The sequence below is a fragment of the Lepisosteus platostomus genome, chromosome 26 (assembly GCF_059453375.1).
Source record: "Lepisosteus platostomus isolate fLepPlt1 chromosome 26, fLepPlt1.hap1, whole genome shotgun sequence".
Taxonomy (NCBI): Eukaryota; Metazoa; Chordata; class Actinopteri; order Semionotiformes; family Lepisosteidae; genus Lepisosteus; species Lepisosteus platostomus.
Window position 1 is genome coordinate 10,627,301 of NC_142636.1, and position 23,743 is coordinate 10,651,043.

At 55.7% G+C, this 23,743-nt stretch overlaps 1 protein-coding gene across 1 annotated transcript; it reads left to right on the forward strand.

Moving 5' to 3' along the window:
• The first annotated feature begins 1,358 nt into the window (after positions 1 to 1,358).
• efna1b (ephrin-A1b) lies at positions 1,359 to 19,075 on the forward strand. The gene is made up of 5 exons (XM_088620581.1): positions 1,359 to 1,677; positions 16,745 to 17,040; positions 17,143 to 17,208; positions 17,594 to 17,656; positions 17,864 to 19,075. The coding sequence occupies exons 1-5, from the start codon at positions 1,586 to 1,588 to the stop codon at positions 17,980 to 17,982; spliced, it is 636 nt and encodes a 211-aa protein (XP_088476707.1). The 5' UTR covers positions 1,359 to 1,585; the 3' UTR covers positions 17,983 to 19,075.
• Positions 19,076 to 23,743: the final 4,668 nt, after the last annotated feature.

Below are 23,743 nucleotides of genomic sequence, written 5' to 3' on the forward strand. Positions count from 1 at the left end.
ATCATCATCATAATAATAATAATAATAATAATAATAATAATAATAATAATAATAATAATAATAATAATAATAATGATAAATGATGAGCCCTGGTCGGGGAGACTAGAGAGGAGGTGTTCTGAACAGGGAGAGGAGAGAGGAGGTACTATGATCTGAGAGAGAAGAGGAGAGAGGAGGTGTTCTGAACAGGGAGAGGAGAGAGGAGGTACTATGATCTGAGAGAGAAGAGGAGAGAGGAGGTGTTCTGATCAGGGAGAGGAGAGAGGAGGTACTATGCTCTGGGAGAGAAGAGGAGAGAGGAGGTGTAATGATCAGGGAGAGAGAGGAGGTGCACTGAGCGATCACACACTCTCACGTGAGACCCAGGTCCTCTTGCTCCTCAGCCCACAGGGTGTGGAGAGAGTGCGTGCACTGTAGGAATCTGTCTCCGACCACAGAGACTGCCTGTCCGTCCCACCACAGTGTTGATCAATAACAACAGCAGCACGCTGCAGTTCATGACATGTGACTCGCAGTGCGTTCAGGTGAAACAGGCCCTGACGACGATATTAATAAAGGTGCTCGTACTCGTGCAGAAAATGGAGCTAACGAATTAGCTGATAGAAGCATTTCAGCAAGTTGAAAGTCAGCAGCCCATGAGTCTCCCTTCTCCTTAACCCCTGTTCCCTCTCTCCTGTCCCTCTATTCTCTCTCCTGTCTCCTATCCCTCTCTACTCCCTCTCTCCTGTCTCTATTCTCTCTCCTGTCTCCTATCACTCTCTACTCCTTCTCTCCTCTCCCTCTATTCTCTCCCTCCTGTCTTTATTCTCTCTCCTGTCTCCTATGCCTTTCTATTCTCTTTCTCCTGTCTCCTATCCCTCTCTATTTCCACTTCCCTCTCTCCTGTCTCCTATCCCTCTCTCTCCCAGTCTTATCCGTTCACTTGCACACGCAGACACTGACAATAAATCAATGCTCCACTGTTTGCTCTGAGTCCGGACTTTATTCAAATCTTTGATAAATAATCGCCAGATCTTCAATTTTTGGCGCAGCCACAGATAAAGGGAAGAGTGTATCTGTTGTTTTTAATACGTAACTCATTTGTCTTTACGGGAGATGACTTCACCGATCGATGTTACTCATTATTGTTATTGTGAGTCCGGAATAACAGGGAGTGTTTCGGGGCCAGACCTTCTAGCGTCTAGGGAGGGGTCTTTGGGGCGCAAACACGGCTCTTGATTGGCCAGGGATGCGTGGATGGGCGGAGCACAAACGAAGGGCTACGTGTGGGCGGGGTCTACTAAGCTCCAGACGTACGATTGGCTGTCGAACAGAGGGGGGCGGGGGACAGGTGGCTGGTGTTTGAACAAAACCAGAGCCGAAGTTTTCTCATCCCTAGTGATCAGCGAAGCGGTTGAGGTGGTTCGTCCGTGGATCGATATTTCTTATCTCCGCAAGCAAACAGCTCCAGCTTAAGGAAGTCTATTCCACCCCCCAAATACTTTCTTCTACTTTCAATCGCCAGTACTTCCTAAGGTGCGGCCTCACGACAGGTAGTGGCCGGCGGTCTTTGGTCGTACTCGTTGGTTCCGGGACAGCGAGCGATATGGATGTACTGTGGCTCGCCTGCCTGGCTCTGGGCTCATGGGTGGCATCGGCAGAGAGGCACAGCGTCTACTGGAACAGCAGCAACACCAGGTGAGCTCCCCTCTCTTGCAGCGCCGTAGTGCGGCGGTTTGTGTGTTTGTGTATGTGCGTGCGTGTTTTGTTAAAGGCTGTGATTTGTTGACCGTGCCGTGTGGCTGGCGTGCACAGTTTTTTTTTAAAAAGGCTCGGTGCCTTTCGGACGGGTTCTGTCCAGGAGACGGAACCTCCCGGCACGGCCTGGGTTGGGCTGAGCGGACCGGGCCAGGGGGTTCTGCGGCGTGCGAAGTTTCGGGGCGTCCTGACTTGTTTGTGCACGTTGTGTGTGTGCGTGTGTTCTCTCTGACCGCTCACTGGCCAGGATCGACAACGCGCTGCGCGGAGGTATGTGTCTAAGGGGAGGCTGCTGACTTTCCCCTGTGATACTTCTTCGGGAAACTGCGGAGCTACAGCTGGTCTCCCCCGACTGCAGCAGTCCGAGTGTGTGTGTGTTGGTCCGCGCAAGTTGTTGTTGTTGTTGTGCGCTGATCCCCGTGAACGGACGCTGTCCTCCCCTCCTGGTCTGCCGAGAGACCACTCTTTCGCCTCTTTGTTGCGCCGTTCGGCGGGGAGCGTGTTTATTTTTCCCCCCTCTCGAGGGTGTGATTGTGCAAGCTGGGATTTGGTTTGGCAGGGAATGAAAAGCGGTTTCGACACGTACTGACGTGTTCCCGGGAGGCTATCGAGTCTCGATATTTCAGTGCGAGTCGCGATAGTTTATTGACTTCTATCAGTTGCTGAGGCACGGGTGAAAGCAGAAGGAGTTGTGATTTTTTTTACCAGGTAGTTATTGAAAGATAAGATAGTTCTTGCATAACCCGGAATCACGTAGACTTGAGGCGGAAAACAGCTCCTATTCCTGTACTTCTGAGACAGAGCCACCAGGAGTGTGCGGCACCTTTCCTCCTCGGCTGGGATTGAGCAACTACCTGATAAGACTGAGGGAGAGATCTCTGATCCGCTCCAGATTTTACAGGTCTATCAGTCAGACTCCCAGTGCATAGCAGTGTAATCCGCTCCAGGTTTTATAATACTATCAGAGTCCCAGTGCACAGCAGTCTGATCCACTCCAGGTTTTGTAATATTGTCAGACTCCCAGTGCACAGCAGTCTGATCCACTCCAGGTTTTGTAATACTATCAGACTCCCAGTGCACAGCAGTCTGATCCACTCCAGGTTTTATAATATTGTCAGACTCCCAGTGCACAGCAGTCTGATCCAGTGCTGTCATTCAGACTCACAGTGCACAGCAGTCCTGGTTTTCCAGAGCTGTCATTCAGGCTCCCAGACAGCACTGTAAATCCTGGAGTGGACCACTCTCCTGGGAGCCAGTTCTCCTCCTTCAAACCCAAACAGATCTTCAGGTTTCTCCCTTAGACAACACCAACGTCCCAGGTCAGATGTCAGTGCCTGAAGAGATCAGAGATGGGGAGATAACATTCCACCTCCAAATAGTGTGTGGGGGGGGGCAGACTGCCCCCCCCAGCTCCCTCCTTGCTCTGTCACTTGGGGATTATCTGAAAGCACTTCAAAAATAGCAGCCCTCCGTCTGCTGGAGGATTAGGGTCTGTCGGCGGTTCTGGGTATTCTTTGTATGAAGGGGCTCTGTGCGTTCTGGGGTCGAGCAGTGCTCTGTGAGTGGATCAGTGATGTGGTCCCTGCTCCCGCCTCGCGCCTCTCTCCCTCATTGATTTAATTATGCTCAGCCTAATTGATTGGATTACAATTCGTGTTTTTTTACATGCAGACTCCCAGACATGAGATACACATCTGCCTGCTTTCTGTCTCTCCCTGAAAACTGTGGATCTGTGTCATCAGGTCCTGGTTAGTGAGATCTGGGTAAAAGCACAGTCCAGTGCACTAAAGCCCAGTGAGATCTGGGTAAAAGCACAGTCCAGTGCACTAAAGCCCAGTGAGATCAGGGTAAAAGCACAGTACAGTGCACTAAAGCCCAGTGAGATCTGGGTAAAAGCACCATACAGTGCACTAAAGCCCAGTGAGATCTGGGTAAAAGCACAGTACAGTGCACTAAAGCCCAGTGAGATCAGGGTAAAAGCACAGTACAGTGCACTAAAGCCCAGTGAGATCAGGGTAAAAGCACAGTACAGTGCACTAAAGCCCAGTGAGATCAGGGTAAAAGCACAGTACAGTGCACTAAAGCCCAGTGAGATCAGGGTAAAAGCACAGTACAGTGCACTAAAGCCCAGTGAGATCAGGGTAAAAGCACAGTACAGTGCACTAAAGCCCAGTGAGATCTGGGTAAAAGCACCATACAGTGCACTAAAGCCCAGTGAGATCTGGGTAAAAGCACCATACAGTGCACTAAAGCCCAGTGAGATCAGGGTAAAAGCACAGTACAGTGCACTAAAGCCCAGTGAGATCTGGGTAAAAGCAGCATACAGTGCACTAAAGCCCAGTGAGATCTGGGTAAAAGCACCATACAGTGCACTAAAGCCCAGTGAGATCTGGGTAAAAGCACCATACAGTGCACTAAAGCCCAGTGAGATCAGGGTAAAAGCACAGTCCAGGGCAGTACAGCCCAGTGAGATCTGGGTAAAAGCAGCATACAGTGCACTAAAGCCCAGTGAGATCTGGGTAAAAGCACAGTACAGTGCACTAAAGCCCAGTGAGATCTGGGTAAAAGCACAGTACAGTGCACTAAAGCCCAGTGAGATCAGGGTAAAAGCACAGTACAGTGCACTAAAGCCCAGTGAGATCAGGGTAAAAGCACAGTACAGTGCACTAAAGCCCAGTGAGATCAGGGTAAAAGCACAGTACAGTGCACTAAAGCCCAGTGAGATCAGGGTAAAAGCACAGTACAGTGCACTAAAGCCCAGTGAGATCTGGGTAAAAGCACCATACAGTGCATTAAAGCCCAGTGAGATCTGGGTAAAAGCACCATACAGTGCACTAAAGCCCAGTGAGATCAGGGTAAAAGCACAGTACAGTGCACTAAAGCCCAGTGAGATCTGGGTAAAAGCACCATACAGTGCACTAAAGCCCAGTGAGATCTGGGTAAAAGCACCATACAGTGCACTAAAGCCCAGTGAGATCTGGGTAAAAGCACCATACAGTGCACTAAAGCCCAGTGAGATCAGGGTAAAAGCACAGTCCAGGGCAGTACAGCCCAGTGAGATCAGGGTAAAAGCACAGTCCAGGGCAGTACAGCCCAGTGAGATCTGGGTAAAAGCACAGTCCAGGGCAGTACAGCCCAGTGAGATCTGGGTAAAAGCACAGTCCAGGGCAGTACAGCCCAGTGAGATCTGGGTAAAAGCACAGTCCAGGGCAGTACAGCCCAGTGAGATCAGGGTAAAAGCACAGTCCAGGGCAGTACAGCCCAGTGAGATCAGGGTAAAAGCGCAGTACAGTGCGGTAGAGCCCAGTGGGAGCGTGACCAGGCGGTGTAGTAGTAATGGCCCCCAGGTGGTGTTTCTGGGAAGGAGACTTGAGCTGTGCTGTGCAGGGTGTGGTGTGCCGACGTGCTCTGTGATACAGGTGTGAGTCACGCAGTCTTTCCCCACGTTTCCTCTGCACTCTGCAACCCCGCGTCCGGTGCTCATCGCTGCTCTCCGCCGGCTCCATCTGGCCTCCCCGTGCCCCGCTCTGCGCTGCGCGGGGCGAGCAGGTCGAGGCGCTGGAACTGTGCTGAGAGCAGCAGTAACAATTAAAAGTCCTCCTCCTGCCTGTTCTCTTCAGTGGAATTTCTCCCTGCCTGGTTCAGACCGTCATGAACCTGGGCCTGCAGTAGGACAGGACATTAACACTGACTGACCGACTGGACACTCCGCTACATTAACACTACACTGAGAGAGAGGGTTTCATACTGACACACTGACTGGACACTCCAGTACATTAACACTGCACTGAGAGAGAGGGGTTCATACAGACACACTGACTGACTGGACACTCCAGTACATGAACACTGCACTGAGAGAGGGGGGTTCATACAGACACACTGACTGGACACTCCAGTACATTAACACTGCACTGAGAGAGAGGGGTTCATACAGACACACTGACTGGACACTCCAGTACATTAACACTGCACCGAGAGAGAGGGGTTCATACAGACACACTGACTGGACACTCCAGTACATTAACACTGCACTGAGAGAGAGGGGTTCATACAGACACACTGACTGACTGGACACTCCAGTACATTAACACTGCACTGAGAGATAGGGGTTCATACAGACACACTGACTGGACACTCCAGTACATTAACACTGCACTGAGAGAGAGGGGTTCATACAGACACACTGACTGGACTCTCCAGTACATGAACACTGCACTGAGAGAGAGGGGTTAACACAGACACACTGACTGGAGCTCCAGCTGGTCTGGAGAAGCAGTGTTTTTCCCAGGCTGTGCAAGCAGGGACAGGGAGCCCCACGCCCTGCCCCGCTCCCTCCCCGCTCTGTCCTCCGCGCAGCGCTGCCAGGAAGTGAGCAGACACTGCGGTGCTCTTCATGGCTCCGCAGGTGCTGGGATCTTGCTCAGCAGGACAGGAAGTGTTTTTCACTGGCGCTCTTTGCAGCTGTGTGTGTGGATCAGCTGGGACACTCTCGCTCACGCACATGCCCAGAGCATTGACCTCCACTTGATATCTAGTGCCTTTCATCAGCAGCCCCACTGAAGCACACACAGCGGCCCCACTGAAGCACAGCCCCGCTGGGGGACCCACAGCGGCCCCACTGAAGCAGAGCCCCACTGGGGGACACAGAGCAGCCCCACAAGGGGACACAGACCAGCCCCACTGAAGCACAGCCCCACAAGGGGACACAGACCAGCCCCACTGAAGCACAGCCCCACTGGGGGACCCACAGCAGCCCCACTGAAGGAGAGCCCCACTGGGGGACACACTGTACAGGAGGCACACAGATCAGGGGTGGACCAGTTAAGGTGAAACGAGCTTCACTGATGCAGAGGGGAGAGGGGGTGAGATCTGGAAGAGTGGAGCGTCTATCTTGAACACGTACTCCTGGGAAAAACAGCTCGTCTTGCCACAGTCTCCACACCTCTCCACGCCCCAAGGGCAGAGAGCAGATTGCTGTGGAATCCCAGCTCCGCGCCTCCCACTCTCTGGCTCCGTGCTGTTCAAACTGCACACTCCCTCCCCCCGGAACACGGAGCCGCGGGTCTGGTCGGAGCAAGCCGGCGCTGTCCCGGCCAGCGTTCTGGTCTAGGGTCCGAGATGGAGCCGATCAGGGGGACTGTTCATTGGGCTGGAAATCCCGGTCGGAAGTGGGCTGCGGGAGGGTTTTCCCCATTTTCTAACGCGGGAGAGAGCATGGTTTTCCAGCCTGCGGCTAACAGCAGCATGTTAGCTGCTGCGCCTAGCAGTTGATACGTTCCAGTAATAGAGCAGTAACAGCTCCAGTTGCTCCAGTATTAGAGCAGTAAGAGCTAAAACAGCACAGTATTAGAGCAGTAACAGCAGTAGTAATATTGTTAGTATTAGCTCCAGTGACAGCAGTAGTAAGAGCTACAGCAGTACAGTATTAGAGCAGTAACAGCAGTAGTAATATTGTTAGTATTAGCTCCAGTGACAGCAGTAGTAAGAGCTACAGCAGTACAGTATTAGAGCAGTAACAGCAGTAGTAATATTGTTAGTATTAGCTCCAGTGACAGCAGTAGTAAGAGCTACAGCAGTACAGTATTAGAGCAGTAACAGCAGTAGTAATATTGTTAGTAGTAGCTCCAGTGACAGCAGTAGTGAGAGCTACAGCAGTACAGTATTAGAGCAGTAACAGCAGTAGTAATATTGTTAGTAGTAGCTCCAGTGACAGCAGTAGTAAGAGCTACAGCAGTACAGTATTAGAGCAGTAACAGCAGTAGTAATATTGTTAGTATTAGCTCCAGTGACAGCAGTAGTAAGAGCTACAGCAGTACAGTATTAGAGCAGTAACAGCAGTAGTAATATTGTTAGTAGTAGCTCCAGTGACAGCAGCAGTACAGTATTAGAGCAGTAACAGCAGTATTGGCTACAGGAGCAGTTGTAGCAGCAATAGGAGCTAATAGTTGCTGAACCAACACTCTACCGCTGTCCTGAAGGGGTGAAAGGTCACGGCTGTTAGCAGCAGCCACACATGCTGTCCTGTAAGGTCACATCAGGTTCCCCTCTTGTTCCCAGGATGTCCTAAATGGTAATTAGCTCCGAGATTGGAGTAAATAATCCAGGGAAGAGTGTAACCGAGTGTGTGAGCGTGAGAATGCGAGTGTGTGCTTAGCAGTGCGTGTGAACAGCACTCATTCTGCATTGTCCTCCGCGACACCCTGTTGTTTCCCAGATCAGGATCGGAGGGGGGCGGGGGGTGTTTATCTGGTGTCCGTCTGGGTCAGGCACAAACACTGTGGGAGACGCGCGCGCAAACACACACAGACTGTGCCCTCACACTGCCCACTGTGGGAGACGCACACACACACACAGACCGTGCCCTCACACTGCCCACTGTGGGAGACGCACACACGCACACACACACACAGACCGTGCCCTCACACTGCCCACTGTGGGAGACGCACACAGGCAGACCGTACCCTCGCGCTGCCCACTGTGGGAGACGCACACAGGCAGACCGTACCCTCGCGCTGCCCACTGTGGGAGACGCACACACGCAGACCGTACCCTCGCGCTGCCCACTGTGGGAGACGCACACACGCAGACCGTACCCTCGCGCTGCCCACTGTGGGAGACGCACACACGCAGACCGTACCCTCGCGCTGCCCACTGTGGGAGACGCACACACGCAGACCGTACCCTCGCGCTGCCCACTGTGGGAGACGCACACACACAGACCGTGCCCTCGCGCTGCCCACTGTGGGAGACGCACACAGGCAGACCGTGCCCTCGCGCTGCCCACTGTGGGAGACGCACACACGCAGACCGTGCCCTCGCGCTGCCCACTGTGGGAGACGCACACACGCAGACCGTGCCCTCGCGCTGCCCACTGTGGGAGACGCACACACACAGACCGTACCCTCGCGCTGCCCACTGTGGGAGACGCACACACACACACACACCGTACCCTCGCGCTGCCCACTGTGGGAGACGCACACACACACACACACACCGTACCCTCGCGCTGCCCACTGTGGGAGACGCGCACACACACACACAGACCGTGCCCTCGCGCTGCCCACTGTGGGAGACCGTGCCCTCGCGCTGCCCACTGTGGGAGACGCACACACACAGACCGTACCCTCGCGCTCCCTACTGTGGGAGACGCACACACGCAGACCGTACCCTCGCGCTGCCCACTGTGGGAGACGCACACATGCAGACCGTACCCTCGCGCTGCCCACTGTGGGAGACGCACGCCCTCAGGACAGTGGGGAAATGCCACACTGTGACCTCCGGTACTGGTTCCCACAGAGTGGACTCTGTGCAGGGCCTGATGCAGAAGCTCCCACAGAGGCCTGTGGTGGTGGTGGGAGGTGGGGGAGCGCTTGTTCTAGGAATACGCTGGTTTCTTGTGAAAGGGGTCTGATTTTCACACCGTTCGCGCCAGCAGAAATCGGCCTGTCCTGTCTCCCACGCCTCCCTCCCGCGCGCCCCCCCCCTCCCTCTCTTCCTCTGCTCTCTTATCGGCGGTGCAGGCTTCCTCCCTCTCGCCAGGGCTGGCAGCACGCTTCCTCTCGGGGGGCGCTGCAGAAGATCAGAGAGGTGTGGGTACGATCTGAAGCCACTGTCGCAGGCGAGGAGGGCTGGGGGGGTTCTCTTTGTACCCCCCAGTGCTTTCTTTCCCAGCCTCGGCCTCTGGTGCTCAGACTTCTGCTGCTCCCTACTGCCCCCTGCTGGTCAGCCGCGCCGGTAGTTGCTCTTGTTCGCTCGCCCTGCGCTGGGAGTCCGGAATCGGGGTGACACGGTCCAGACCTCCCCCACCCTGTGGCTCTCTGCCATGCGGGGGGTTCAGCTCCTCTCGTTAACGCCTGGCTGGCGAGCTAATCCCCCTTTCAGGGCGCGTTAGTGCGGGACGACCCAGTGGAGCGTGGGGCGCTGCTGTGTCTGAGCAGTGCCAGCTCCTGTTAAGGGGTTTGCTGGGCCCAGGGCACTGTAGCAGTTTGCTGTGTAGCTGGGCCCAGGGCACTGTGGCAGTGTGCTGTGTAGCTGGGCCCAGGGCACTGTAGCTGGGTGCAGTGTGCTGTGTAGCTGGGCCCAGGGCACTGTAGTGGGGTGCAGTGTAGCTGGGCACAGGGCAGTGTAGCTGGGCGCAGGCAGTGTAGCGGGGCGCAGTGTGCCGGGCAGTGTGCTGTGTAGCTGGGCGCAGTGTGCCGGGCAGTGTGCTGTGTAGCTGGGCCCAGGGCACTGTAGCAGTGTGCTGTGTAGCTGGGCCCAGGGCACTGTAGCAGTGTGCTGTGTAGCTGGGCCCAGGGCACTGTAGCTGGGTGCAGTGTGCTGTGTAGCTGGGCCCAGGGCACTGTAGCTGGGTGCAGTGTGCTGTGTAGCTGGGCCCAGGGCACTGTAGTGGGGTGCAGTGTGCTGTGTAGCTGGGCCCAGGGCACTGTAGCTGGGTGCAGTGTGCTGTGTAGCTGGGCCCAGGGCACTGTAGTGGGGTGCAGTGTGCTGTGTAGCTGGGCCCAGGGCACTGTAGCTGGGTGCAGTGTGCTGTGTAGCTGGGCCCAGGGCACTGTAGCTGGGTGCAGTGTGCTGTGTAGCTGGGCCCAGGGCACTGTAGTGGGGTGCAGTGTGCTGTGTAGCTGGGCCCAGGGCACTGTAGCTGGGTGCAGTGTGCTGTGTAGCTGGGCCCAGGGCACTGTAGTGGGGTGCAGTGTGCTGTGTAGCTGGGCCCAGGGCACTGTAGCTGGGTGCAGTGTGCTGTGTAGCTGGGCCCAGGGCACTGTAGCTGGGTGCAGTGTGCTGTGTAGCTGGGCCCAGGGCACTGTAGCTGGGTGCAGTGTGCTGTGTAGCTGGGCCCAGGGCACTGTAGTGGGGTGCAGTGTGCTGTGTAGCTGGGCCCAGGGCACTGTAGTGGGGTGCAGTGTAGCTGGGCACAGGGCAGTGTAGCTGGGCGCAGGCAGTGTAGCGGGGCGCAGTGTGCCGGGCAGTGTGCTGTGTAGCTGGGCGCAGTGTGCCGGGCAGTGTGCTGTGTAGCTGGGCCCAGGGCACTGTAGCAGTGTGCTGTGTAGCTGGGCCCAGGGCACTGTAGCAGTGTGCTGTGTAGCTGGGCCCAGGGCACTGTAGCAGTGTAGCTGGGCGCAGGGCACTGTAGCAGTGTGCTTTGTAGCTGGGCCCAGGGCACTGTAGCAGTGTGCTGTGTAGCTGGGCCCAGGGCACTGTAGCAGTGTGCTGTGTAGCTGGGCCCAGGGCACTGTAGCTGGGCGCAGTGTGCTGGGCAGTGTAGCAGTGCGCTGTGTAGCGGGGCGTAGGGTGCTGTGTAGTGGGGTGCAGTGTGCCGGGCAGTGTGCTGTTTGCTCACTCTGACCCTGTGTCACATTCCTCCCAGTCAGTGAAGACCGCAGCACCCCTCCCCCTCGCTCTGCTCCTGTCCCGGGACTGATGGATGAGCCCTGTGCGAGCGCTGGAGGGAGACGTCACCCCTGCAGCAAGAGCAGGAGCAGAGATATCCTTGGAGTCAGCAGAGTGGTGTCTTCCGATTGTCCTGTCCCGCGTCTGTGTGGCTTCTCTGCTGGTTAAGTGGAGAGTGTGTGCGTGCTCTTTGACGGAGTGACGTCCTGTTCCGGGTGTGTTCCCAAGTTGCTCTCTGCTTCCAGGATAGACTTGGGCTTTGGGGTTCTGCCTCATGCCCGGACTCATCCTGCACCTGTCCCCACACAATCCCACACAAGGGTCTGACCCCAGCCTTCACAGCGCTGAAGGGGTCCGAGGGGTGGCCGTTAAAGCACAGACTGGACTGCCGCCGAGCTCTGAAAGGAGCCCCAGAACCAGCCCAGGTCCGAATACCATCAGAACCCCGCTCACACGGGGTTCCTCCGCTGCCCCGGCTCCAGGAGCCCGAGGGTCGGGTTGGGTGGGCTCCACCCGCTCCAGGACTGTCCGGCGCTGGGCTGGGGGAGGCACTGGGAAAAGCACGAGGCTCCGGGAGTGAAGGTCGTGTGGAGGTGGCGCTGGCAGTGTTGGGATCGAGAGGGTGTGAGGTTCAGATTGTGGTTTTTGTTGTTGTTGGGCATAATAATAAATCAGCCCAGGACAAGGACACAAATGTGTCTCTCTCTGCTTGGCCCTCTGTGTCTCCCTCCCTCTCTGTGTCTCTCTGCTTGCTCCTCTGTGTCTCCCTTCCCCTCTGTGTCTCTCTGCTTGCCCCTCTGTGTCTCCCTTCCCCTCTGTGTCTCCCTCCCTCCCTCTCTGTGTCTCCCTCCCTCCCTCTCTGTGTCTCCCTCCCTCCCTCTCTGTGTCTCTCTGCTTGCTCCTCTGTGTCTCCCTCCCTCCCTCTCTGTGTCTCTCTGTGTCTCTCTGTGTCTCTCTGTGTCTCTCTGTGTCTCTCTGTGTCTCTCTGTGTCTCTCTGTGTCTCTCTGTGTCTCTGCGGGGCAGATGGAGTGTCTAATGCTCACGCCAGCACTCCCGACACCAGTCTGAGAGCAAATGGCGTCTGTGAGCTTGTCACAGTGGAGTGTGTGGAGTGGGCGGGAGAGCAGGGGAGCGCTGGGAGTCTCGGAGCAGAGTCCACACTTCGGTACAGGGCGGCTGCGGTGGCGGTGCCGGGATATCGCTGTCGGAATGCAGAATTCCAGCACGGATCCCGGGGGGAGGCAGGGCCTCTCTGTGCTGTCTGCGGGTCCGTGTTGAGAAATCCAGGGGTTTTGCCGGGAGTCGGGTCCGGCGCAGGTTAGGTGGAAGCCGGCCAGCTGTGGGCTGTAATTTGAGGAATTTCAAATTCCCTGCTGCCTTCGGCACCAGCCCACCCCTGTGGGCAAGGAGCCAGAGCCAGAGGGAGGATGTTCAGGCTAATTACCCCCCACCTCAGGGGTCACTCCTCAGATCTCCTGTCTGCTTTCATTACGGCTAATTTAACCCCTCACCTGCCCACTCTGACTGTCGCAGAGCACCCTCTTCATCCCCATCGGAGCTGGAGAGTCACTAAACAGACACTCAGTCCAGCTCCTCTGTATCTTCACATGAACACTCCTTCATCATCATCAGAGCTGGAGAGTCACTGTACAGACACTCAGTCCAGCTCCTCTGTATCTTCACATGAACACTCCTTCATCATCATCAGAGCTGGAGAGTCACTGTACAGACACTCAGTCCAGCTCCTCTGTATCTTCACATGAACACTCCTTCATCATCATCAGAGCTGGAGAGTCACTGTACAGACACTCAGTCCAGCTCCTCTGTATCTTCACATGAACACTCCTTCATCATCATCAGAGCTGGAGAGTCACTGTACAGACACTCAGTCCAGCTCCTCTGTATCTTCACATGAACACTCCTTCATCATCATCAGAGCTGGAGAGTAACTGTAAAGACACTCAGTCCAGCTCATCAGTAATTTAATTATAGCCCAGTCACCTCCCTTTGTGCCCTGAGACAATCTGACATTCACATTGAAATGGCAGCCTGTTGAGACAAAAGGAGAGACGGGGGACGGGGAGATAACGGCCCTGCTGCCCTCTGGGGTGGGATGGGGTCTAATTAGCTCTGGGACAAGTGAGAGATTAAAGGCTCTTGTGCTGTTTTGTCCACGGCGCTGCGCTCCGGTGGGTGGGGCTCGGCTCTGGCGATCGGTGCTGGGACAGGGGGTTCCTGCTAATCAGCTGGGGTTCCTCCGGGGGGGATGCTCCTGCCCTGCCTGTCTCTCTCGCCAGCTCTGCTGGGGCTCAGACTGGGGGTCGGAGGAGTCTGGTCTGGGTGTCCAGCCAGCCTCCTGTCCAGTCTCCGTCTCCGGGACGGGCTGGGGAACGTCGGATTGTGTGTTTTAGTTTTTTTTTGTCGCCAGTAACTGTCCCGTATGGGAATACAACGTGTGCGTGTGGGGGGGACAGTTCAGTGGTGCCGGGGTGTCTGCGGTGTCGGATCTTGGCAGGGGTGGGGTTCAGGGGTTCTGACCTGACCCAGACACGGGACCGCACTTAGTGGTGTGGCGGCAGGCCAGGGGCGAGCAGGGCTCTTGGCACAGAAAGGAGCTGGGAGGAATGTTTCGGAGTTTTGACTTGGGTTCAGGGGTCAGAGCAGGGAGCAGTCTGAGAAGTGTCCCGCTCTGCGGAGGAGGGGCTGGGGAGATCGGGTTACCTGTGTCCCCCCGAGGGGCTGAGAGGGGGCGCCTGTGGAGCCAGACTGTCTCTGCCCAAAATCAGGGGTCCCTGGACAACGGCTAACGAGAGGGAGAAGGGGAGCACGCTATGAGCTAATGAGGCAGAACTAAAACAGCATCATAAACCGAGAGGGCGGGCGGACAGCCCTGTCTGCTGACCGGGCAGAGGGGAGCGAGGGATTGTGCAGGAGGAGGAGAAGAGATGAGTGAGAGAGACGGGGAGGAGGGGTGGGAACAGAGCAGTCGGCACCACGAAAATTGCTAGGTACCTGAAACCTAACACCTTAAAAACACACGCGTGCCGCCTAAGAAAACACTCTGGAGACGAGCCGCAGTCGCTGTCTGAGCAAGAGAGCGCAGGGGTTCGGGACAGCCTACACAAACACCTCTCTCTCTCTCTCTCTCCCTACCAGAGCACGCAAGCAGGCAGGCAGGGACCTGCCCTGCACAGCTGCCTCTCTCTGCTCCGCTCCAGGTTTTGCTGCTAGACAGGGCTGTGGGGCTCCAGGGCAGGCCCTAGCCGAGGCAGAAAAGCAAATATTGTTTTAAGCTCTCTTGTCTGTCAGTTCGCATTTACTGAAGTGGGAGAACCAGAGACCCGTGTCCCCGCACACTGGATTACAAGCTCTGCTGCACTGCTGGCAGACGGGAAGAGGCTCTGTTTTGTGTTTATTCTAACCCCAACAAAAGTGAACCAGACTCCCAGTGCACAGCAGTCTGATCCACTCCAGGTGTTACAGTGCTGTCAGTCAGACTCCCAGTGCACAGCAGTCTGATCCACTCCAGGTGTTACACTGGTGTCAGTCAGACTCCCAGTGCACAGCAGCCTGATCCACTACAGGTTTTACAGTGCTGTCAGACTCCCAGTGCACAGCAGTCTGATCTACTCCAGGTTTTACAGTGCTGTCAGTCAGACTCCCAGTGCACAGCAGTCTGATCTACTCCAGGTTTTACAGTGCTGTCAGTCAGACTCCCAGTGCACAGCAGTCTGATCCACTCCAGGTTTTACAGTGCTGTCAGTCAGACTCCCAGTGCACAGCAGCCTGATCCACTCCAGGTGTTACACTGGTGTCAGTCAGACTCCCAGTGCACAGCAGCCTGATCCACTCCAGGTTTTACAGTGCTGTCAGACTCCCAGTGCACAGCAGTCTGATCCACTCCAGGTTTTACAGTGCTGTCAGACTCCCAGTGCACAGCAGTCTGATCCACTCCAGGTGTTACAGTGCTGTCAGTCAGACTCCCAGTGCACAGCAGTCTGATCCACTCCAGGTTTTACAGTGCTGTCAGACTCCCAGTGCACAGCAGTCTGATCCACTCCAGGTGTTACAGTGCTGTCAGTCAGACTCCCAGTGCACAGCAGTCTGATCTACTCCAGGTTTTACAGTGCTGTCAGTCAGACTCCCAGTGCACAGCAGCCTGATCCACTCCAGGTGTTACACTGGTGTCAGTCAGACTCCCAGTGCACAGCAGCCTGATCCACTCCAGGTGTTACACTGGTGTCAGTCAGACTCCCAGTGCACAGCAGCCTGATCCACTCCAGGTGTTACACTGGTGTCAGTCAGATTCCCAGTGCACAGCAGCCTGATCCACTCCAGGTTTTACAGTGCTGTCAGACTCCCAGTGCACAGCAGTCTGATCCACTCCAGGTTTTACAGTGCTGTCAGTCAGACTCCCAGTGCACAGCAGCCTGATCCACTCCAGGTTTTACAGTGCTGTCAGTCAGACTCCCAGTGCACAGCAGTCTGATCCACTCCAGGTGTTACAGTGCTGTCAGTCAGACTCCCAGTGCACAGCAGCCTGATCCACTCCAGGTTTTACAGAGCTGTCAGTCAGACTCCCAGTGCACAGCAGTCTGATCTACTCCAGGTTTTACAGTGCTGTCAGTCAGACTCCCAGTGCACAGCAGTCTGATCCACTCCAGGTTTTACAGTGCTGTCAGTCAGACTCCCAGTGCACAGCAGCCTGATCCACTCCAGGTGTTACACTGGTGTCAGTCAGACTCCCAGTGCACAGCAGCCTGATCCACTCCAGGTTTTACAGTGCTGTCAGACTCCCAGTGCACAGCAGTCTGATCCACTCCAGGTTTTACAGTGCTGTCAGACTCCCAGTGCACAGCAGTCTGATCCACTCCAGGTGTTACAGTGCTGTCAGTCAGACTCCCAGTGCACAGCAGTCTGATCCACTCCAGGTTTTACAGTGCTGTCAGACTCCCAGTGCACAGCAGTCTGATCCACTCCAGGTGTTACAGTGCTGTCAGTCAGACTCCCAGTGCACAGCAGCCTGATCCACTCCAGGTGTTACACTGGTGTCAGTCAGACTCCCAGTGCACAGCAGCCTGATCCACTCCAGGTGTTACACTGGTGTCAGTCAGACTCCCAGTGCACAGCAGCCTGATCCACTCCAGGTGTTACACTGGTGTCAGTCAGATTCCCAGTGCACAGCAGCCTGATCCACTCCAGGTTTTACAGTGCTGTCAGACTCCCAGTGCACAGCAGTCTGATCCACTCCAGGTTTTACAGTGCTGTCAGTCAGACTCCCAGTGCACAGCAGCCTGATCCACTCCAGGTTTTACAGTGCTGTCAGTCAGACTCCCAGTGCACAGCAGTCTGATCCACTCCAGGTGTTACAGTGCTGTCAGTCAGACTCCCAGTGCACAGCAGCCTGATCCACTCCAGGTTTTACAGTGCTATCAGTCAGACTCCCAGTGCACAGCAGTCTGATCCACTCCAGGTTTTACAGTGCTGTCAGTCAGACTCCCAGTGCACAGCAGCCTGATCCACTCCAGGTTTTACTGCAGCCGTTTTGCTTCCTTACAAATGAATTGAGACGCGGCGGCACATCTGACACCCTCCCCCTCCCGTCTCTCCCGCCAGGTTCCTGTGGGACGAGTACGCCATCTCTGTCCGGCTCAACGACTACCTGGACATCATCTGCCCGCACTACGAGCACGGCGCGGTGCCCTCGCACGAGGCCGAGCGCTACGTGCTGTACATGGTGGAGCGCGAGGACTACGCCGCCTGCGCGCCCGCCTCGCAGGAGCAGGTGCGCTGGGAGTGCACCCGGCCCTTCGCGCCCCACGGCCCGGAGCGCTTCTCCGAGAAGTTCCAGAGGTTCACCCCCTTCACGCTGGGCAAGGAGTTCCGGCAGGGAGAGAGCTACTACTACGTCTGTGAGTACGGCCAGGGCCGCCGGGTGGGACCGGGCCGCCGCCGCCGCCTCGTCCGCCTGGGCGACTCGCTGACCCTGGCGCCTGTCTCTCTCTCGCCCGCAGCCAAGCCTGTCCACCACCACGGGGAGGCCTGCCTCAAGCTCAGGATCGACGTCACGGGGCCCAACGGTAAGACCCGCCCCCGTTTCTGACCCCAGTCAGAGCGCAGGAGCCCCTGCAGCTGCTGCGGGGGCCCGGCTGTGCACGATCGTGTGACTCGGAAAGTGGCGCTGTTAGGTCAGGCTCCCAATGCACAGCAGTGTGATCCACTCCGGGATCCAGGTTTTACACTGGCGTCAGTCACTCCCAATGCACTGCAGCCTGATCCACTCCGGGTTTTACAGTGTAGTCAGTCAGACTCCCAGTGCACAGCAGTCTGATCCACTCCAGGTTTTACAGTGCTGTCAGTCAGACTCCCAGTGCACAGCAGCCTGATCCACTCCAGGTTTTATAGTGCTGTCAGTCAGACTTTAGACTCCTAACAGCAGTCTAATCTCTGCTCCTCTTTCTCCAGGTTCCCAGCAGCCCCGCGTGGTGGAAGGGGGTGCCCATAACCCTGTATCCCGGCTCCCCGCAGGTACAGCCCTGTCCTTACCAAGCCCCTCTCCTTTTCCATCTTTTTCAAGGGGGTGGTGGGGGGGTTGCTGACCGAGGCAGACCTGAGCCTGCTTGAGAAAGGCAGCACCTGACCTAATCCTTAAAGCCTGCTTCCTTCCTGTGTTCTGGAGATCCGAGGGGGGCGTTCATGTTGGTCACCTCTCTCTCTGTCCTCCTCTCCCTGCAGATGACCCAGTGGTCCGCATGCCAGACGTTCAGAGGAGCGTGGGAAACACGGCAATGAAGATGGCCTCCCTCTCAATCCTCCTCACCCTGCTTCCCGGGCTCTGCCTGTTCCTGCTGTGAGGACTACAAGTCCCAGAGACACTGAAGTGGACTACAAATATGGTGGCCCGGGTAGGCCTGTAGCTGGCTGCCCCCCCACTTTTTGCCTGACCGGTGCTGGACACCGGGGAGAGATCACTCTCAATGGGGAGAGTGCAAGAGCCATTTTTTTAAAAAAAAACTTTATATATAAAACAAATTTACTGAAGAACTGAGGCCTGCGACGCTTCTTAGTGAATGCCTGGAGCATAGGAAGTGTGCAGCGCACAGACGTGGGACTGGCGGAGACCCCCAATTCTAACTCCGAGGTGTCTTGCAGCTGACACTCGACAACCTGCCTGCAAGCTGCGCCCCAAAACTACAGGACACTAAAGAGACAACTGTGGCTCCATGTCTGTGGGTCTGAACTGCACGTGTCTGTGGCGCCCGTAGAGATGTGGGGTTGACGTTGCTGCTGTTGTTCACTGGGGGGGGGGGTTAGTCTCGATCCTGACGGGGAGCTGGTCTCCCCACTGTAGCACCTTCCACCACCAACCCCCTTCCCCCAGATACAGGCGGACAGTGTGCTCAGCGCCGCCCCCTGCTGCTCCAGCGCCGACATGACGCACGACTCGTCTGACTGCGTGGTGGGGGGCGGGGTCAGGAGGGGACTCTGGCCAATCCGCTGCAGAGCTCCGACACGACCTCGCACCTCGATCGCCCCGCCGATCAATGAAGTGACTGACGAGCGGGCAGGCGCTGGGGACGGAGAGACGTTAACGAGCCAATTAAGTGCTGGAATGGGTTTGGCTGATTGCCGTACACAGAGCAGTGGATCGGGGGGGGGGGGGGTGTTCTGTGCATTTTGCCGTTTTTCCCATTTTAAAGTTGATCGTCTCCCAGTCGGCGGTTCTGGCGGTCCTGGAAGGACCCGGCCCGTTCTCTCACACCCGGGCCCAGACGGGCGGTCTGGCTGCTTTGTTCTCAAGATTTTTCTCTTTTGTTTCCGTTTCTGTACAGGTGTATGTAAGACTGTAAAGTAAAAACTGAATTGTACATAGGAGTATATAAAAGCCAATGTCTGATCATTGAAACCTTGCTTCCGAAAGTGAATAAAATGTTTCTACCAATGGGACCTGTGCAGGTGTTTTGCCACAGTCTGACGGGCTGCCTCTCTCCTGGTGTCCCAGTGTCTCCTCCCTCTCAAATTCAATTCAAAGAGCTTTATTGGGCCTGGCCATCTCTGAACTGGCTCCATCACTCTGCTCTCCTCCCCAGTGAGAGTTGCTGTGTGGGGAGAGGACTGGTGCATCATCCAGGTGGGGCCACACACTGGTGGGGGTGGAGGGGATCCCCATGACCTGTGAAGTGCTTTGAGTGGAGTGTCCAGAAAAGTGCTATATAAGTGTAAGCAGTTAGTATTATCTCAGTGTTGCCAATGCAGATACAAGCATCACAACAGTACATGTCCATACAGGAAACAGATCAGTACCGAGAGACATGTAATAGGTTTATGTTAAAAAAGAGAACACAACGTTTCGGCCGTGGAACCTTCTTGGAGTGACACCTGAAGAAGGCTCCACGGCCAAAACGTTGTGTTCTTTTTTTCAGCATGGAATAAACCTATTACTTGTTCCTTTGCAGCCTACGCATGCTGACGCAGCTCCCCACCTGAACTACTCGTACCGAGAGACAGGCTGACTGCTCCACTAGATCACACACTGGGCTGCAGCTCTAGTGAGTTTCCTCTCCCAGCAGGATTGGAAGCTGTTCTAATTCCAGCAGGAGTGGGAATTCCGGGATTAGCCTTGTTATTTTAGGGAAGAATGTTTGTCTAATCGCAGAGTAGGGCTGGGCGCTGTGACCTCAAACCGATATCGCGATAATTTCCCACACTTACCTGGATAACGACAAATTAACGACGATTTTTTGGAAACCCTTGAACTTCCAGGATTACATGGTATGCTGAAAGATCCGTGTTTTAAATATGCGAAACGATTAAAGCTGCACATACCCTCATCTGATCTCAATGTCTTACAAATAATTTAAGGACATAATTCATGGAAACGCAAACAGAATAACTTTTAATGAGCATTTTAACATCTGGCACTCTACGTGATCCACGACTCGTGTTACGTCTGGGCGCAGAAACGGTTTACATCGGACTTCTCTAAGTTCAGATGTTTGCTGAAGACAAAAAAAATAAGACCAGACGATCGACGCTGCATCTTCTTGAGATCCCAGCTCGTCTCGATGTGTACTTGAGCCGCCCCTGCCCGAACCTGGGGTTCGGCAGAAGCGCTCGTGTTGTCTCACGCCCGGCTCGCTGCTTCGTGCGAATGAAGGAGGAAGGTGGGGCCAGGCGGAAGCACGTGACTGGGTTTGGCGACTGGGTGTTGTAGTTGTATAAGGGGCCCACTCATGAATGCACACTGGGTGTTGTAGTCGTATAAGGGGCCCGCTCATGAAAGCACACTGGGTGTTGTAGTTTTATAAGGGGACCGCCCATGAAAGCACACGGCGGGGAGAGCTTTTACCGAACATACCTACATGGGCAAAATTAGGTCGGTGAGAGATTCTTCACGTCGGTATCGGTACATTTTCGTTCTATTGCCCAGCCCTATCCCAGACTATTTCTCACTGTACAGCAGAAAGTGATTCTCTGTCTCTTCCTGCTGGCAGTGGGAGCACAGCCTGTTCCCTCTGGACACCCAGGTCTGCCTGTGTCCAGTGTCTGTGGCCAGACTGGACACTGAGCCTGTCCTCTCTGGACAGCCAGGTCTGTCTGTGTCCAGTGTCTGTGGCCAGACTGGACACTGAGCCTGTCCTCTCTGGACAGCCAGGTCTGTCTGTGTCCAGTGTCTGTGGCCAGACTGGTCACTGAGCCTGTCCTCTCTGGACAGCCAGGTCTGCCTGTGTCCAGTTTCTCTGTCCAGGGTGCGATCACTGACCCTGTCCTCTCTGGACAGCCAGGTCTGCCTGTGTCCAGTTTCTCTGTCCAGGCTGGTCACTGAGCCTGTCCTGTGTCCAGTTTCTGTGTCCAGGCTGTGATCACTGAGCCTGTCCTCTCTGGACAGCCAGGCCTTCCTGTGTCCAGTTTCTGTGTCCAGTGAGCCTGTACTTGGTCAGAGTCAGTTTCTCTCTCCCGTCTCTCAGCCTGGTCAGCTCTTTCCGTGCCTCTGTCTCTCCTTCCTGTTTGCCTCTCTGACTTCTGTGCTCCTCTCCTGGTGTCTCCTTCTCTCTTCCTGTGTACAGCGGCTCCTATTGTTTTGCTGTACACAGGAAACAAATGGGGAGGAAGATGGGTTTGTACTCACACATTCATATTCCTGTCTCTGTCTGGGGACACAGTTTGTACTCCACACATTGTTAGGACACACACAGACACGTGTTTGTCTTTGTGAAGACCTGGCCATAGACACAGTACAGATAGACTTGACTCTGTGAGCATAGCCTGGCCACAGAAACTGGACACAGGCAGGCCTGGCTGTCCAGAGAGGACAGGCTCAGTGATCACAGCCTGGACACAGAAAGTGGACACAGGGAGACCCGGCTGTCTAGAGAGGACAGGCTCAGTGATCACAGCCTGGACAGAGAAACTGGACACAGGCAGACCTGGCTGTCCAGGGAGGACAGGCTCAGTGACCACAGCCTGGCCACAGAAACTGGATACAACTAGTTTCTGAAGATACAGATCTGTAGTGTTGTGCCTCACTCTGATATGTGATGTTGTAGCACTGCTGGCCTGAGGCTGGCTGTGGGTTGTGTGTCTGGTGCTGTTGTAGCACAGCTGTCCTGAGGCTGGCTGTGTGTTGTGTGTCTGGTGCTGTTGTAGCACTGCTGTCCTGAGGCTGGCTGTGTGTTGTGTGTCTGGTGCTGTTGTAGCACTGCTGTCCTGAGGCTGGCTGTGTGTTGTGTGTCTGGTGCTGTTGTAGCACGGCTGGCTGTGGGTTGTGTGTCTGGTGCTGTTGTAGCACTGCTGTCCTGAGGCTGGCTGTGTGTTGTGTGTCTGGTGGTGTTGTAGCACAGCTGTCCTGAGGCTGGCTGTGTGTTGTGTGTCTGGTGCTGTTGTAGCACGGCTGTCCTGAGGCTGGCTGTGTGTTGTGTGTCTGGTGCTGTTGTAGCACTGCTGTCCTGAGGCTGGCTGTGTGTTGTGTGTCTGGTGCTGTTGTAGCACTGCTGTCCTGAGGCTGGCTGTGGGTTGTGTGTCTGGTGCTGTTGTAGCACTGCTGTCCTGAGGCTGGCTGTGGGTTGTGTGTCTGGTGCTGTTGTAGCACTGCTGTCCTGAGGCTGGCTGTGGGTTGTGTGTCTGGTGCTGTTATAGCACGGCTGTCCTGAGGCTGGCTGTGGGTTGTGTGTCTGGTGCTGTTGTAGCACTGGTGTCCTGAGCCTGGCTGTGGGTTGTGTGTCTGGTGCTGTTGTAGCACTGCTGTCCTGAGGCTGGCTGTGGGTTGTGTGTCTGGTGCTGTTGTAGCACTGCTGTCCTGAGGCTGGCTGTGTGTTGTGTGTCTGGTGCTGTTGTAGCACGGCTGTCCTGAGGCTGGCTGTGGGTTGTGTGTCTGGTGCTGTTGTACCACTGGTGTCCTGAGCCTGGCTGTGGGTTGTGTGTCTGGTGCTGTTGTAGCACTGCTGTCCTGAGGCTGGCTGTGGGTTGTGTGTCTGGTGCTGTTGTAGCACGGCTGTCCTGAGGCTGGCTGTGGGTTGTGTGTCTGGTGCTGTTGTAGCACTGCTGTCCTGAGGCTGGCTGTGGGTTGTGTGTCTGGTGCTGTTGTAGCACTGCTGTCCCGAGGCTGGCTGTAGGTTGTGTGTCTGGTGCTGTTGTAGTACTGCTGTCCTGAGGCTGGCTGTGGGTTGTGTGTCTGGTGCTGTTGGAGTTTGGCTGTCCTGATTTTGGCTGCTGCCGGTGTGGCTCAGGGCAGTGAACTTCAGGCCCAGCTGGCTGAGGGGGAGTCACTGTGTCTTAAAAACACCAAGTTTCTCCCTCGGGAGCAGAGGAGTCAATATTTGCCCTGCCTGCTTCCTCCTGTTTGCTGAGCCTGACGTGGAGCAGATCAGGGCGGGAGCGCTGGTCCCAGTGTTGTTTCCTCTGGGGCAGCGGGAGACTCCAAGACTTTGATTTTCTCAGTGGGGGGGGGGAGGCGGAGAAGTGGGGGAGGGGCATGGGAGAGAGCCTCTTTGCACCCGGGTGCTAACGTGGCGTGTTTTTAGATCTCTCTCCTCCCCTCTCTCTGTCTCTCTCCCTTTCTCCTTCTCCTCCTCTTTCTCGGTCCACACGCTCGGGCCACCTGGACCGAACAATCCCATTGAGGGCGTCTGGGGTGTGTGGGACTGCACTTGGCCAGATACTGGGGCTAGTGTCCTGGCTAACGAGCGCTGCGCTGTGATCACGTCCTCAGGAGCTCTGTGCTGTGATCATGTCCTCAGAAGCTCTGTGCTGTGATCATGTCCTCAGGAGCTCTGTGCTGTGATCACGTCCTCAGGAGCTCTGTGCTGTGATCACGTCCTCAGGAGCGCCACGCTGTGATCACGTCCTCAGGAGCTCTGTGCTGTGATCACGTCCTCAGGAGCGCCGCGCTGTGATCACGTCCTCAGGAGCTCTGTGCTGTGATCACGTCCTCAGGAGCGCCGCGCTGTGATCATGTCCTCAGGAGCTCTGTGCTGTGATCATGTCCTCAGGAGTGCCGCACTGTGATCATGTCCTCAGGAGCTCTGTGCTGTGATCATGTCCTCAGGAGTGCCGCACTGTGATCATGTCCTCAGGAGCGCTGCGTTGTGATCATGGTCTCAGGAGCGCTGAGCTGTG